Here is a 14,358-nt window from a genome sequence, read left to right on the forward strand (position 1 = left end):
TTACAAAAATGAAGGTCTTCAAAAACAAAATAATTTTTTTTTACCAAAAGCCTTTTTTAAATTAATTAAAGAATTTAAACTAAAAGACGCCTGGAGAAAGTAATCCCCAAACTAAAAAAATTACTTATTACTTAAACAGTCAAAAATCTTGGTCAAGGTTAGATATGTTTTGGTCCACAACAGAAATAAATAGTCAAATAGCAAATGTAGAAATGGAAACAAATTTAGCCACAGACCACAATGCTCTAAAACTAGTCTGGAATGGTAAAAAGTCACTAACTAGATGGACATGTAAAAAATCAATTTTAAATCAAGAATCTTTTATACAAAAATTAGGAAAAGAACTAAAATTTGATTTCCAAGAAAATATTGAAGAACATACTAATCTTCAAAATGTATGGGATACATCCAAAGCAGTAATCAGAGGTATAGTAATATCATATATGGCTAAAGAATACAAAAAGAAGAACATAGAAATGGAAAAATTGGAAGAAGATTATAAGAAAACTGAAGGGGAACTCCAAAAACAGTCCCAAAACTCTGAATTAAAGCATCAGATGCTTTTAATTAAACACAAGCTAAATCTAATTGAAAATGAAAAACTAGCCCAACAAATTAAAAATAGCAAACAATACTATTTTGATAATGCAAATAAACCTAGCAAATGGCTGGAAAATAATCTTAAATGCCAAAAAGAAAAAAAAATGATTAACTGCCTTAAATCGGAAGAAGGAGAGATTTGCCATGATTTAGAAGGAAAAAAAAAACAGATCGCAAATTATTTTATACCAAATTATATGAAAACCAAGACTTAAAAGATGAGATGCAGGACCTAACGATTCATGACATATGTACCCAAGCAAATCTACCAAAAATTCCGACGGAAACTAAAAAAATTTTAAATAACAAGATTACCATGACAGAATTGGAAGAATCAATTAAAAGGCTAAAGAATAATAAAGCCCCTGGCCCTGATGGTCTCCCGAATGAACTGTGCAAAGTTCTTCCAAAAGAAGCCATAGAATCTCTGTTAGAGTTTTTTAATGAAGTTCTGGAGGAAGGGAAAATTCCACCTTCATGGAAAGACGCTAATCTAGCATTAATAGCCAAAAAAGACACTGATCCAACCGATATTGCTAACTACCATCCCATCTCTCTTCTAAATTCGGACTACAAAATTTTCAGTTCTAACCTTGCTAGAAGGCTTAAAATTTATTTAAATCAATTTATTCATTCGGACCAAAACGGATTTCTCCCTGGTAGACAATTAAAAAACAATATAAGAATTATTCTAAATATCCTGGAATACTATGAACTGCACAGTGAAAAACAAATAGCCCTAATTTTTTTAGATGCACAGAAGGCATTTGATAATGTTTCATGGAAATTTATGGTAAAACAATTAGAATTTATGGACTTTGGTACAAATTTTATAAATGCAATTAAAGCAATCTATTCAGAACAATGTGCACATATTATCATAAACAACGATGCTTCGACAAAAATTAGCATTCAAAAAGGCACAAGACAAGATTGTCCATTATCACCTCCCCTCTTTATCTTGACTTTAGAAGTCTTAACCAGAATAATTAGAAATAAAGAAGAAATAATCAGATTAATATGTAAAAATGAAATTTATAAACTTCAGGCGTTCGCCGACGATTTAGTGTTTATATTAGAAGATCCGATAGAATCAGGACCAAACCTTTTAAAAGTTCTGGAAGAATTTGGCAAAGTGGCAGGCTTAAAATTTAATAAAATTAAAACAAAACTGATAGTAAAAAATTTGACCAATTCGCAAAAAATAACCCTTGCCAAAAAACTAAACCTACAAATAACAAGAAATAAATGAAATATTTAGGAATTAACATTACGGCAAAGGTCTCAACCTTGAAAGAGGATAATTACAATAACTTGATAATTAAAATTAAAAACGATTTAGAGAAATGGGATAAACTACAAATTTTGTTTCTCGGAAGAATTGCAACAATTAAAATGAACATTCTCCCAAAAATAAACTTCCTTTTCCAAACCATACCCATATATTTAACAAAGGATTTCTTCAAAAAAATTAAAAATTTAACAAACAAATTTATTTGGCAAAACAAACGCCTCAGGATACGCCTAAAATACATGTTAGATAAAAAAGAGGATGGAGGATTGGCAACAGTGTTCCCTCTAATTTTTTTTCGGGGTGAGCGGAAAAGTATAGTGTCTGAGCGGCAGTCCCTTTGGCACTGGGCGGCATATAAGTATAAATAAATAAATAAATAAATAAATAAATAAATAAATAAATAAATAAATAAATAAATAAATAAATAAATAAATAAATAAAGTAATAAGTAAGTAAGTAAGTAAGTAAGTAAGTAAGTGTGGGCGTGCGCTATCACACATGAGCAAGTTCTTGCATCCATAATTCTATCCTTTCTATGTCTTCCTCCCTCTTTCCTCCCTCCCACTTTCCTTTCTATCTCTCCCTCCCTCTTTCCTCCCTCTTTCCTTTCTATCTCTCCCTCCCTCTTTCCTTTCTATCTTTCTTTCCCCCTGCCTTTCTCCAAGCCCTTCCTTTTTCCTCTCCCTAACTACCCCCTTCTCCCTCCTTTCTATCTCTCCCTCCCCCTTTCTCTCTCCCTTCCTTCATCTTTCATTCCCTCTCTCTCCATCCCTCTTCCCTTCTCTCTTCCTTCCTTCCTCTCTTTTTTGTTCTTTCTCTCTCCCTCCTTCCCTCCCTCTATGTCTTTCCCTCCCCCTCCTTCCCCCCTCCCTTTCTCTCTCTCTTGCTTTCTTTCCCTGTCTTTCTCTCTTGCTTTCTTTCTCATTCTCTCTCCCCTCCTTTCTCTCTCTCTCTCTTTCTGTCTCGTTCACCATGCCGGCAACAGAGAGAAAAAGAGAGAGAGAGAGATGGAGAGAGAGTGGAGGGCACCATTGTCTTCGCCTCTGCCCGGCGGCTCTGCAGCAAAGAGGAAGCAGCCGCGCACCGCCTCCCGGGAGCCCAGCCAACTTTTGGAGCCGTTTTGTTTTCAGCTCGGCTCCCAGGAGGCGGAGCGTGGCCGGGCACCGTGTCTTCGCCTCCGCGTGCCGCCTCCGCCCGGCTGAAAACAAAACGGCTCCAAAAGTCGGCCGGGCTCCTGGGAGGCAGAGTGTGGCCGGGCGCCATGTCTTCGCCTCCGTGCGGCTCTGCAGCGAAGAGGAAGTAGCCACGCACCGCCTCCCGGGAGCCCGGCTGACTTTTGGAGCCGTTTTGTTTTCAGCCGGACAGAGGCGGCGCGCGGAGGCGAAGACACAGCGCCCGGCCACGCTCCGCCTCCCGGGAGCCCAACCGACTTTTGGAGCTGTTTTGTTTTCAGCTGGGCTCCCGGGAGGCAGAGCATGGCTGGGCACCGTGTCTTCGCCTCCGCGTGCCGCCTCCGCCCGGCTGAAAACAAAACGGCTCCAAAAGTCGGCCGGGCTCCTGGGAGGCAGAGTGTGGCCGGGCGCCATGTATTCTCTTCCATGCGGCTCTGCAGCGAAGAGGAAGTAGCCACGCACCACCTCCCGGGAGCCTGGCTGACTTTTGGAGCCGTTTTGTTTTCGGCCGGGCAAAGGTGGCGCGCAGAGGCGAAGACACGGCGCCCGGCCATGCTCCGCCTCCCGGGAGCCCAGCCGACTTTTGGAGCCGTTTTGTTTTCAGCTGGGCTCCCGGGAGGCGGTGCGTGGCCGGGCGCCGTGTTGCAGCGGAGGAGAAAGAGAGGCGGAGCGGGCAGTGAGCGGCCGGCGGGCGGGCGGCCAGGTGTTCGGGGGGCAGCCAGTGCATGCTCCCCAAATCTCCCTGCCAGCCCACCCTCCCAGAACATTCAAAATAAGAAAACCCTTCGCTCTTACTTTGAATGTTCTGGGCGGGCGCGCAGGCAGGGAGATGGGAAGAGCGTGCGCCGGCCCGCGCACCCGCCAGCCTCCAGAGAACGCCTGCCCCCCCTCTTGCAGCGGAGGAGAGAGGCCGGGCGGGTGGGGGGCAGGGCCGAGAGGCCAGGAGCGCGAGGGGGCCGGAGGCACCATGGAGAGGCAGTTGTGGCTGCGGCTCCCTTCTACTGCCCGCACCTCCCCGCCCCCCCAAGGGCTGGCAGGGGGGTGGGGAGTGTGCGGCCGAGGAAAAGGGTGCGCACGGGGGTATTTTGGAGCACGCGCGCGCTCACGTGCGCAGCTTACAGGGAACGGTGATTGGCAATCCCAAATTGGGAAGACTATTACTATGCCTCTTCTATTGCTTGGATTCAAGACTGGATACAATTATCTAATAACCATTTACTTACTTTAGAGGGACATGACCTCCAACATGGTTGGTACTTCTACTTATGGGAAAGTAAATCACCAATTCATAAATATTTTAAAAACCATCTTATAAGAAAATCTCTGCTTACAAACTGTCTAAAAATTAAAAATCAATTTTACAAGGGCATACCAACTTGGTATGCACTGCTAGAGGCTCTCGTCCACCCGATTTTTTTAAAAAAAGTAGTATGATTAGATATAAAAATATAATCGAACAAAACGGAGAAATAAAAACAAGTCAAGAAATGGCAGAAGAGGGCTTCAACACAGAATGGTGGGAATACTTGCAGAATAGCGAAAGATAAAAATTCAACTGGTACTGAGATAGATAATTCCCTCAACAAAGTTCTACTAGGGACACAAGACAAATTAATCAAAAAAATTATATTGCTGTTTTCAAAACAACAAACCTGATCTTTCGGAAATAAAAACAAACATGAATAACTGGAATTTAAATTTTAAATCAGAGATTAAAAAAGGAAGAACGGCAAATGCTATGGAGTAGGAATTTCAGATTAACTATAGCAACAACATACAAAGAAAATTTAATAAAAATGTTTTATAGATGGCATATCACGCCAGCTAAATTAGCTAAAATCAATAAAAAACTATCACCTCTTTGCTGGAAGTGTCAAAAAGAGTACGGATCATACTACCATACACGGTGGCAGTGCGGAAAAACTCAGATCTTTTGGAAAGAAATTGGGCTGTGGATCGATGAAGTTCTAGAGATAACCATAGAAAAAAGTCCAGAACTTTTTCTCTTAGGGATTGTACGCCAACAACTTAACCAACACCATATTTATCTGATTATTCATATCACTACCGCAGTAAGATTAGCTTTTGCTCAAACAAGGAAAAAAGCAGAAATCCCCCAAGACGAATTGGTATTAGAAAAAATAACTCAATGTGCAGAAATGTCTAAATTGACCCTAAAAATTAAAGGTAAAGAAGACTCACAATTTTATGATTGTTGGAATCTACTTTATCACTGGTTAGAAAAAAGAAAAAAATCCTTGCTAATTACAATATGAACATGTAAAATATATAGATATATGTATATCCCTGATGAAAACAAAAAGAGCAAGTAAGATAATGTTATGATTTAAGAAATGAGCCAGTTGTCTAAAAAAACCCAACCAAACTGTTTCTTTTTTTCCTCTTTTTTGATAAAAACTGTCACTGAATCTAAAGAAAATTTACATAGTTTTGGAAGAATATAGACACTGATCCTGTACATGCCTTTATTTTAATATATAGGTTTCTTTTTTTTCTTTTTTTCTCTTTTTGTGTGTGTGTGTGTTTGTGGTGTTTATTTTTCTTATTGGATGTAATGTTTTATGTATTCTATGTACCTTGTATTATATTTGTAAATATTTTTTTAAAAAAATACTAAATTTAAAAAAAAGGTAAAAGGAAGAAGAAACTGCTATGGTTTAGCAATGATGTAAGGGCTGTAGTCAATGAAAAAATGGCTGCCTATAGGAGGTATAAAGAGTCTGGAAGTATAGCTGATAGAGAGGTGTATAAAATGAGACAGAAGGAGGTGAAACAGATAAAATATGCGGCTAAAGCCTCAAAAGAGGAAGAAATTGCCAAATCTGTAAAGAAGGGGGATAAAACCTTCTTCAGATATATTAGTGATAGGAAGAAGAAAAACTGCAGCATCACGAAGCTTAGTACCGGGAATAATACATGCATTGATAGGAATAAGGAGATTGCTGACCATTTCAATAGCTACTTCTGTTCAGTTTTCTCAAAAGACATCTTACAAAATAATATAATACTATAGATGGATATAGCATTGCTTCCAGCTGTACAGATTCAGCTCCAGTGATCTTAGAAGCTGATGTCTTAGAAGAACTTGAATGATTAAAGATAAATAAAGCAATGGGTCCAGATGGCATCCACGCCAGAGTTCTTAAAGAATTTACATTTGTCATTGCTACTCCCCTGACTGATTTGTTTAACCAATCCCTGTTAACAGGAGATGATCCTGAGGACTGGAGAAGGGCCAGTGTTGTGCCTATCCATAAGAAGGGCAGTAGAGAAGAAGCTGGTAACTACAGGCCAATTAGCTTGACATCAGTTGTAGTTAAAATGATGGAGACTCTACTCAAAAAGAAGATAAATCAGCACCTAAAAACATAGTAGCATGGCTTTACTGAAGGCAAATCATGTCAGGTGTTGGATGAAGGTGGTGCCGTGGATATTGCCTATCTGGACTTCAGCAAAGCCTTTGATACGGTACTACATAAAGAGCTGATAGATAAATTAGGGAAGATTGGACTTAATCCCTGGATAGTTCAGTGGATTTCAAGCTGGCTGAAACATAGACATCAGAGAGTTATTGTTAATGGCGAGTATTCTGAGCAGAGACAAGTTACAAGGTATACTAATGCACAAAGCCTGGAGAACAAACAAGATGAGCTAGAAGTACTAATGCATGAGGGCCAATAAGATCTAATTGGTGTTACAGAAACAGGGTGGGATGAATCACATGATTGCAACACACAGATAAAGGGCTACAATCTCTTCAAGAAAAACAGGTCAAACAAGAAAGGAGGTGGAGTTGCACTATACATAAAAGACCACTACACCACCACTGAGCTATATCAATCCAAAGAAGGCAACCCCCTTGAAACCATATGGGTTAACATAAAAGAAAAAAAGTTCAACATTACAATTGGAGTTTACTACAGGCCCCCAAACCAAACAGATTCAATGGACAATCTCTTTACAACCCAACTATCAGCAATATGCAACAAGCACAGCACAATAATAATGGGGGACTTTAACTACCCCGACATTAACTGGAAAACAAACTCAGCACCAAGTGGAAAGTCTGACAGATTTCTCACCAGCCTCGCCAATAACTTTCTAACTCAAAAAATGGAAACAGCAACCAGAGGGACTGCAATACTAGACCTAATTTTAACAAACAGGGAAGAAATGATTGAGGGAATAGAAGGAGAAGGGACGCTAGGTGAGAGTGACCATACCATCCTAAAATTCAACATTGTGCAATCACTAACTACAACACCCAACTCAACTACAGTCCCAAACTTTAGAAAAGCGGACTTTAACAAGCTCAGAGCGAACCTGAAGAATAAACCCTGGAAGTAACTTCTAAAGAGTAAATCCACACAGGATGCATGGGAAGCCCTAAAAAACACTATCCTTGAGGCCCAAAACAATTCAATCCCCACAAAAAAGAAAAGCAGAAAAACTAAAATGAAGCTAGCATGGCTAAACAAGGACCTCGCAGACAACGTAAAAGAAAAAAAAGCCAAATACAACAAATGGAAAGAAGGACTCATAACCAAGATGGAATATCAGCCAGAACCTGCAAGCAAAACATAAGAACAGCAAAATCTCAACACGAACAGCACCTCGCAACAAAAATTAATGACAACAAAAAAAGCTTCTTCCACCACATAAACAACAAGAAAAAAAATCAAGGAAAAAGTCACCATACTAAAAAACAAAGATGGTAACGAAATCACTGACAACAGAGACAAAGCACAGCTGCTCAATACCTACTTTATATCAGTCTTCACACATAAAGGAACCACCAACCAACCAATCTACAACCTAACTGCAAATAACAGGTGTGGGGAAGCCATTACCCTAGAAGACTGGCTCAAATTACAGAAAGACCTAGACAGACTAACACAGTGGGCCCACACCAACAAAATGATGTTTAACATCGATAAGAGCAAAGTCCTTCACCTAGGCAGAAAAAACCCTGGACACACATACAACCTGGGAGAAACCCCTCTTAGCAGTAGCGACTGCGAAAGAGACCTCGGAGTCTTGGTGGACAATCAACTAAACATGAGCCAACAATGTGCAGCAGCAGCTAAAAAAGCCAATACAATCCTAAGTTGCATCAACAGGGGAATATACTCCAAGACCAGGGAAATCTTAATACCACTCTACTACGCCCTGGTCCGACCACACCTGGAGTACTGTATACAGTTCTGGTCACCACAGCTCAAAAGAGACATTGAAACTATAAATAAATAAATGAATGAATGAACGAACGAACGAACAAACAAACAAACAAACAAACAAACAAACAAGCGGTGTGCCACAAAGGTCTGTTCTGGGTCCTATTCATTTTAATATGTTTGTGAGTGACATGGGGGAGGTTTGTTAGGGAAGGTTTGCCTATTTGCCGATGACTCTAAAGTGTGCAATAGGGTTGATATTCCTGGAAGCATCTATAATATGGTAAATGATTTAGCTTTACTAGATAAATGGTCAAAGCAATGGAAACTGCAGTTTAATGTTTCCAAATGTAAAATAATGTACATGCGGAAAAGGAATCCTCAGTATTGGCAGTTCTGATTTAGCAAAAACTTCAGAAGAGAAGGATTTAGGGGTAGTGATTTCTGACAGTCTCAAAATGGGTGAGCAGTGTGGTCGGGCTGTAGGAAAAGCAAGTAGGCTGCTTGGCTGCATAGCTAGAGGTATAACAAGCAGGAAGAGGGAGATTGTGATCCCGCTATATAGAGCGCTGGTGAGACCACATTTGGAGTACTGTGTTCAGTTCTGGAGACCTCACCTACAAAAAGATATTGACAAAAGTGAACAGGTCCAAAGATGGACTACAAGAATGGTGGAAGGTGTTAAGCATAAAACGTATCAGGAAAGACTTAATGAACTCAATCTGTATAGTCTGGAGGACAGAAGGAAAAGGGGGGACATGATCGAAACATTTAAATATGTTAAAGGGTTAAATAAGGTCCAGGAGGGAAGTGTTTTTAATAGGAAAGTGAACACAAGAACAAGGGGACACAATCTGAAGTCAGTTGGGGGAAAGATCAAAGGCAACATGAGAAAATATTATTTTACTGAAAGAGTAGTAGATCCTTGGAACAAACTTCCAGCAGACGTGGTTGGTAAATCCACAGTCACTGAATTTAAACATGCCTGGGATAAACATATATCCATCCTAAGATAAAATACAGGAAACAGTATAAGGGCAGACTAGATGTACCATGAGGTCTTTTTCTGCTGTCCATCTTCCATGTTTCTATGCTTCTTCCACAATTGGAACATCTGGGGGCCAGAACAGCTTTTGCCAGGCAGGGACCAACACCCGAATCCTCGCTTCTTCTGCTGAAGCATTTGGTGAAACATTAACAGCAAAGACAGCACCAGAACTCTACACCGCATGTCAACACCCTGAAAAGTCAGAAGACTTTGTCTACATGAAAGCACAGGAACTAAAACCTTTCCCAGAAACAAGGCTAATTCACAAGCCAGAAACACAAGTGGCCTCTAAAGTCATTCCATCCCAGTATCGAGGGCAAGGAGCCTCCTTCTCCAGACCCACTTTAAGCTCAGCTGAACAACCTCTTCCTTTCCAGGACACGTTTCGTCCCTGCAGAAATTACTGTCATCAGAAATTACTGATAGCTGTAAAGTCTACATGTTTTGACAACGCACTGGTCCTTCCAAGGCAAGTCTACCACACAAATAGGAACCTCAAGATCCAACCTTCCCATATTTAAGGGTTTCAATGTGAGACTTACCTTTATGGTGAAGTGAGGGAAGTTGAAACCTAAATTGATTCTCAATTTGTGAGCAGAGAAATAAAGCTTTGTCCTCAGTCCTCCTTTTAAAAAGCACTTTCGTTTTCATACGTGCTCCTCCCTTCCTCCTTATAGCTCTTCTTGAATCATGTTTCCTGTGTAAGCAGCCTGTTGTTTCCTTTCCTGTTTCATTCTCAACCTGTTTTAGTTGTAATAACAGGAAAGAGTTTGGAGACCTGTGCAGATTCTTTTTCTCCCATTGGCAAGAAAAGCAGAGAGGCCCCTGAGAGCCTTCTCAAAGAGATTTGGGGCTAATTCCCTTTTCTTTTTGTAGATAAATTAGAAGATAGCCAGCCAAGGAAAGTCGAGAAGCCAGAGGGCAACTAATCAAGTGTTGTGGACATGTGGCCGACATTGAACATGCAGAAAGTCAGTACCATCCTGTTCTCTCTGGTAGAATCCTCCCAAAAATTCACAGGTACAAATTTCAGACACACACACGTTTGAAAATTCAAAACAATGTTCTTTATAATGAAAATTCACTTACACTAAGCCCTCTTTTGGTATAGCAAAGAGCACTCGTCTCCAAACAAACTGGTAATTTATACAAGTCCCTTATCAGTTCTGTGATACTTAGCTTGCAGCTGTGAGGCAATTCACAGTCCTTCTTCTTTCACAAAGTGAAACACACTTTGCTCTGGTTTAGTTTCAAAGCGGGGAAAAATCAGCACACAAAAAGTCAAAGTCAGTAAAGCAGTCACGAAACACAACAAACGATCAGATAATCCTCCACAATGGCCAAACCCACAGGCTGCTCTTTATAGCAGCCTCACTAATGACCACAGCCCCACCCAAAAGATGTAGAAGTTTATAAAAAAATTATGGAATGTGCAGTATCAGATATGATGACTAAACGCTTGAATAATCAAGTAGAAACAGAATATTATAAAATATGGAACAAATTATATGAATGGTGGGATTTTAAAAATAACAACAAAAGTTAAAGTAACAAGAATTTAGAATTTTTGAACTCATAGTTTGAAATTTTATAATTTAGAGCTTAATAGTTTAAAAACGTTTATAATAGAATAAACTTAGACATGTTATTTACTATATTATACTCTTTGAATAAGCATTCTATAGACAAAGTAATTAAATTAACATATAGAGTTAAATTTAATAAATATCTAATGTGAATGTTATTTTTCTATTGATCTGATTATAGTTAGATCTTTCTTTTTTGTAGTAGTTAGACTTCTAAGATAAGCGGAGCAATGGCAGCTCCTTGAGTGTTCAATGTTGTATGTCTTTGTCCTTTTAAAAAATTCAATAAAAATATTTTAAAAAATAAAAATAAAATAAAGGGGTTATTGGATCAAACTTTGGACACTTGACAAGTTAGTTATGATGGTGGCCCTGTCCCAGGGTTATGTGAACATCTTTTGGGATGTTCAAGGCAGCTGCAGGGATTCTCTTAACGACTGTGGCAAGAAAGGTGGTAAAGTGAGGCAGAACTCACTTAATAACCTTCTTACTCAGGAGATAGAAACATTGGCCTCATTGGTTCATTTACTGACCGTTCAAAGTCACAACGGCCCTGAAAAAAGTGACTTATGGCCCTTTTAAACATTTAGCACCTTTGCAGCAGCCCGATGATCGGAGGGTCAAAACTTTGCTGCCGTTTCATTTTTATGACCGTTGCTGTGTGTCCGGAGGTCACATGACCCCCTTTTGTTTCTAACCGATCCACGCCCAGGCATGGAAATGTGCCCCTCAGACATTATACTTTTCTGCTCACACCGAAAAAAAATTAGAGGGAACCCTGCCCATCCCTGCCTTTGCCTTCTGTCCAGTTGTTCAAAGTTAAACAGAAGCCCCACAAATTGAGCGATGATGGAGGTCCCGCTTTCTGCATCCGGCCCATAATGCCTTGCACCCCCCTCCCAGGATGCAAGACCCCTTTTCTTCTTCCACAGTTGGCACCTCTGGGGGCCGGAAGAGCTTTTGCCAGGCAGGGACAAAGAGCAAATCCTCACTTCTTCTGCTGAAGCACTTGGTGAAACATTAACAGCAAAGACAACACCAGAACTCTTCACTGCATAAGCCAGGAGAGTTTGTCTATATTACAACAGAGTAATCAACGCCTAGAATGCTCTACCTGACTCTGTGGTTTCTACTCCCAAGGCCCAAACCTTTAACCGTAGATTATCTACAATTGACCTCTCCCCCTTTCTAAGGGGTCTGTAAGGGGCGTGCATACGAGCGAGCACCATCGTGCCTACTGTTCCTCTCCTACTATTCTACTGTCTTCTATCATTATTTAAAGGTGAGTGTTTAAAACCTTCCAGAAGGCCAGGAGAGTGAGGGTGGTGTGAATCTCTGGGAGGAGTTGCTTGGTTCCAGAGGGTCGGAGCTGCCACAGAGAAGCCCCTTTCCCTAGGGCCTACCAGATGGCATTGCGTGGTTGACAAGGCCTGGAGAAGGCCAACTCTGTGGGCTCTGACCGGTCACATGGATATATAAGGCTGGAGACAGACCCATAGTTGGAGAAAGCCATCCTGGAACTTCACCATGGCCTGGAAAAATGCAGCGGGTCTCCCCCCCTCCCCATTGCCATCAGTGGCCTTACCTTTTTCTGCTCCTATGGGGTTGGTGCAGTTTCAGGATGGCAAACAGTTTGGAGAGCCCAAGCAAGGAAGCTCTTCACCTTCCCAGAACTTCACCCTGCCAGGGAGGAGCACAGTGGGTTTTCCTCCCCACCACCACCACTACCACCACCGGTGGAGGCTTTACCTTCTACTGAAGAGGAAGAGTTGGTGGGGAAGGCAGGGAGAGCACCAGGGAAAGCAGCAGGCAGAGGCGGAGGAGGCCGAGAGGGGCCTGGGTGTGAGGATTCCGACGACCCTGACACGGCAATCAAGGCTTCATCCGAGGCTCTGTAATGAACCAGAGTCCTTAGAACCCCACCCAGAAATTGTTTATGCAGCGCTCATCATAGGGAGATGGGCCAGATGAGGACAGGGCATGCTTCCTGAGCCGGGACGAATGAGCCCAGGCACCGTTTGGTCGCCCCCCCTGTGCTGCTCAGCTGGCAAACCGCAGCCGATCCTCTTTGCAAACCAGAGCTGGTCTTGAACTCGGGACGTGCCCCTCACCTCCAAAGGACAGCTGAGCAGGGTGCTTTGGAACCGGGCCGGCTGTGGAGCCAGGCGTGACCTCCAAGCAGCGGCAGCGGCGGCAAAAGAAGAAGAGCCAGCCACTGGATGAGCCTGCAACCGGACAGCCCAAAGCGGCAAAGGAGAGGAAAAAAGCAGGCGACGCCACAGCCAGGCTGCTTCTCGCGGCTGCAAAGAGGCAGAGCGACCCTCGGCTTCTTTCTGCAGCAGAAGGGGGCGGAGGAGGCCGGCACGGAGGGCTCCAGCTTCCCACACCCTGGAAGAAAGAGGAGCTGGTCCCGAATGCGTCCCATAGCGGGGCAGCTATGCCCGGCCGGACTTCCGCTCCTCCCCCCGGAGCTCCCGACGGGCGGCTTGTTTCTCTCTCGCCAGTCAAGCTTCCCAGCCACCAGGCGCTTCTCCCCGTGGTGTCCGAGCGACAAAGAGAGACGCACGGCTGGAGAATCACTCTGGGCTCATTGGTCCCTTCACCCGCTTCCTTCGCTCGCCTGCAGAGATGGTCCCGACTCAGGAAGGGCGCCCCGTCCAAAGTTGGCCTTTTTCCCTATTATGAGGGCTGCTTCCATAATCTCCGGGTGGGTTTCTGCGGGCTCCGGCTCATCTCAGAGCCTCCGGTGGAGCCTTGTTCGCCAAGACAGGGTAGTTGGATTCCGCACACACACGTCCCTCTCGGCCTCCTCCGCCTCCTGCTCCTACTTTTCCCGGCACTTTGCCTGCCTCCCCGCGACTGTCCACTTCCCCGTCTCAAGCCACCACCTGAGAAGCTGGCTGGAGTGGCGACCTGGGGAAGCGGGTGGTCGGCGGGAGGCTGGCAAAGCGCCGGGACAGTTGGAAGCGCTGCAGGGACATCGCAAACTTCCAAGCCTTCCCCTTACTCCGGAGTCACTCAGGTCTGCTCGGCGGATGGGCTCTGCTTTGTACGAAAAAAAAATGGGAATAGGCGTTTCCTACCCGAGGGAAGAGGAGCAGGAGGGGGTTGTGTGTTTGTGTGTGTGTGTGTGTGTGTGTATGTTGGGCCGAGCGTGTGAACACAAGGGCGTGTGTGTGTGTCCAGGGGCATTGGGGGGAGGACACCACGGGGAGAAGCTCCTGGTGGCTGGGAAGCTTGGCTGGGAAGCGGGCAAGCGAGAGAGAGCAGCCTTCTCCGGATTTCACGTCACGCTCGCTCGCTCCCCCGCCCGCTCCAAGGCCGCCCTGGGGAGAAGCTTCTGGCGGCTGGGAAGCGAGCAAGCGAGAAGGGCAATGAAAGCAGCCTTGACGCCCTCCCTTCCCCCGCCCCCTTTTCCCTCCTTCAGTAACTTAGAACTAAGGAGGAATTTCCTGACAGAACA

General features: G+C 43.3%; 1 protein-coding gene across 18 annotated transcripts in view; it reads right to left on the reverse strand.

Moving 5' to 3' along the window:
• LOC139162732 (NACHT, LRR and PYD domains-containing protein 3-like) overlaps positions 1–14,358 on the reverse strand; it is a 255,679-nt gene that overhangs the window by 212,159 nt on the left and 29,162 nt on the right. For 2 of the 18 annotated variants that reach the window (XM_070743452.1, XM_070743428.1), the window contains exons 1-2: positions 13,007–13,941; positions 12,645–12,787 (exon numbers count right to left, since the gene is read on the reverse strand). The exons of 5 other annotated variants lie outside the window; for them this stretch is intronic. In XM_070743452.1, coding sequence (XP_070599553.1) covers positions 12,645–12,787; positions 13,007–13,320 — 457 coding nt within the window. In that variant the 5' untranslated portion in view covers positions 13,321–13,941. Of the gene's footprint in view, positions 1–9,851; positions 9,976–12,480; positions 12,788–13,006; positions 13,950–14,358 lie in introns of those variants that run through there. 11 more of the 18 variants (XM_070743435.1, XM_070743443.1, XM_070743461.1 and 8 more) reach the window with 11 other exon arrangements.

Source organism: Erythrolamprus reginae, chromosome 1 (assembly GCF_031021105.1).
Source record: "Erythrolamprus reginae isolate rEryReg1 chromosome 1, rEryReg1.hap1, whole genome shotgun sequence".
Taxonomy (NCBI): Eukaryota; Metazoa; Chordata; class Lepidosauria; order Squamata; family Dipsadidae; genus Erythrolamprus; species Erythrolamprus reginae.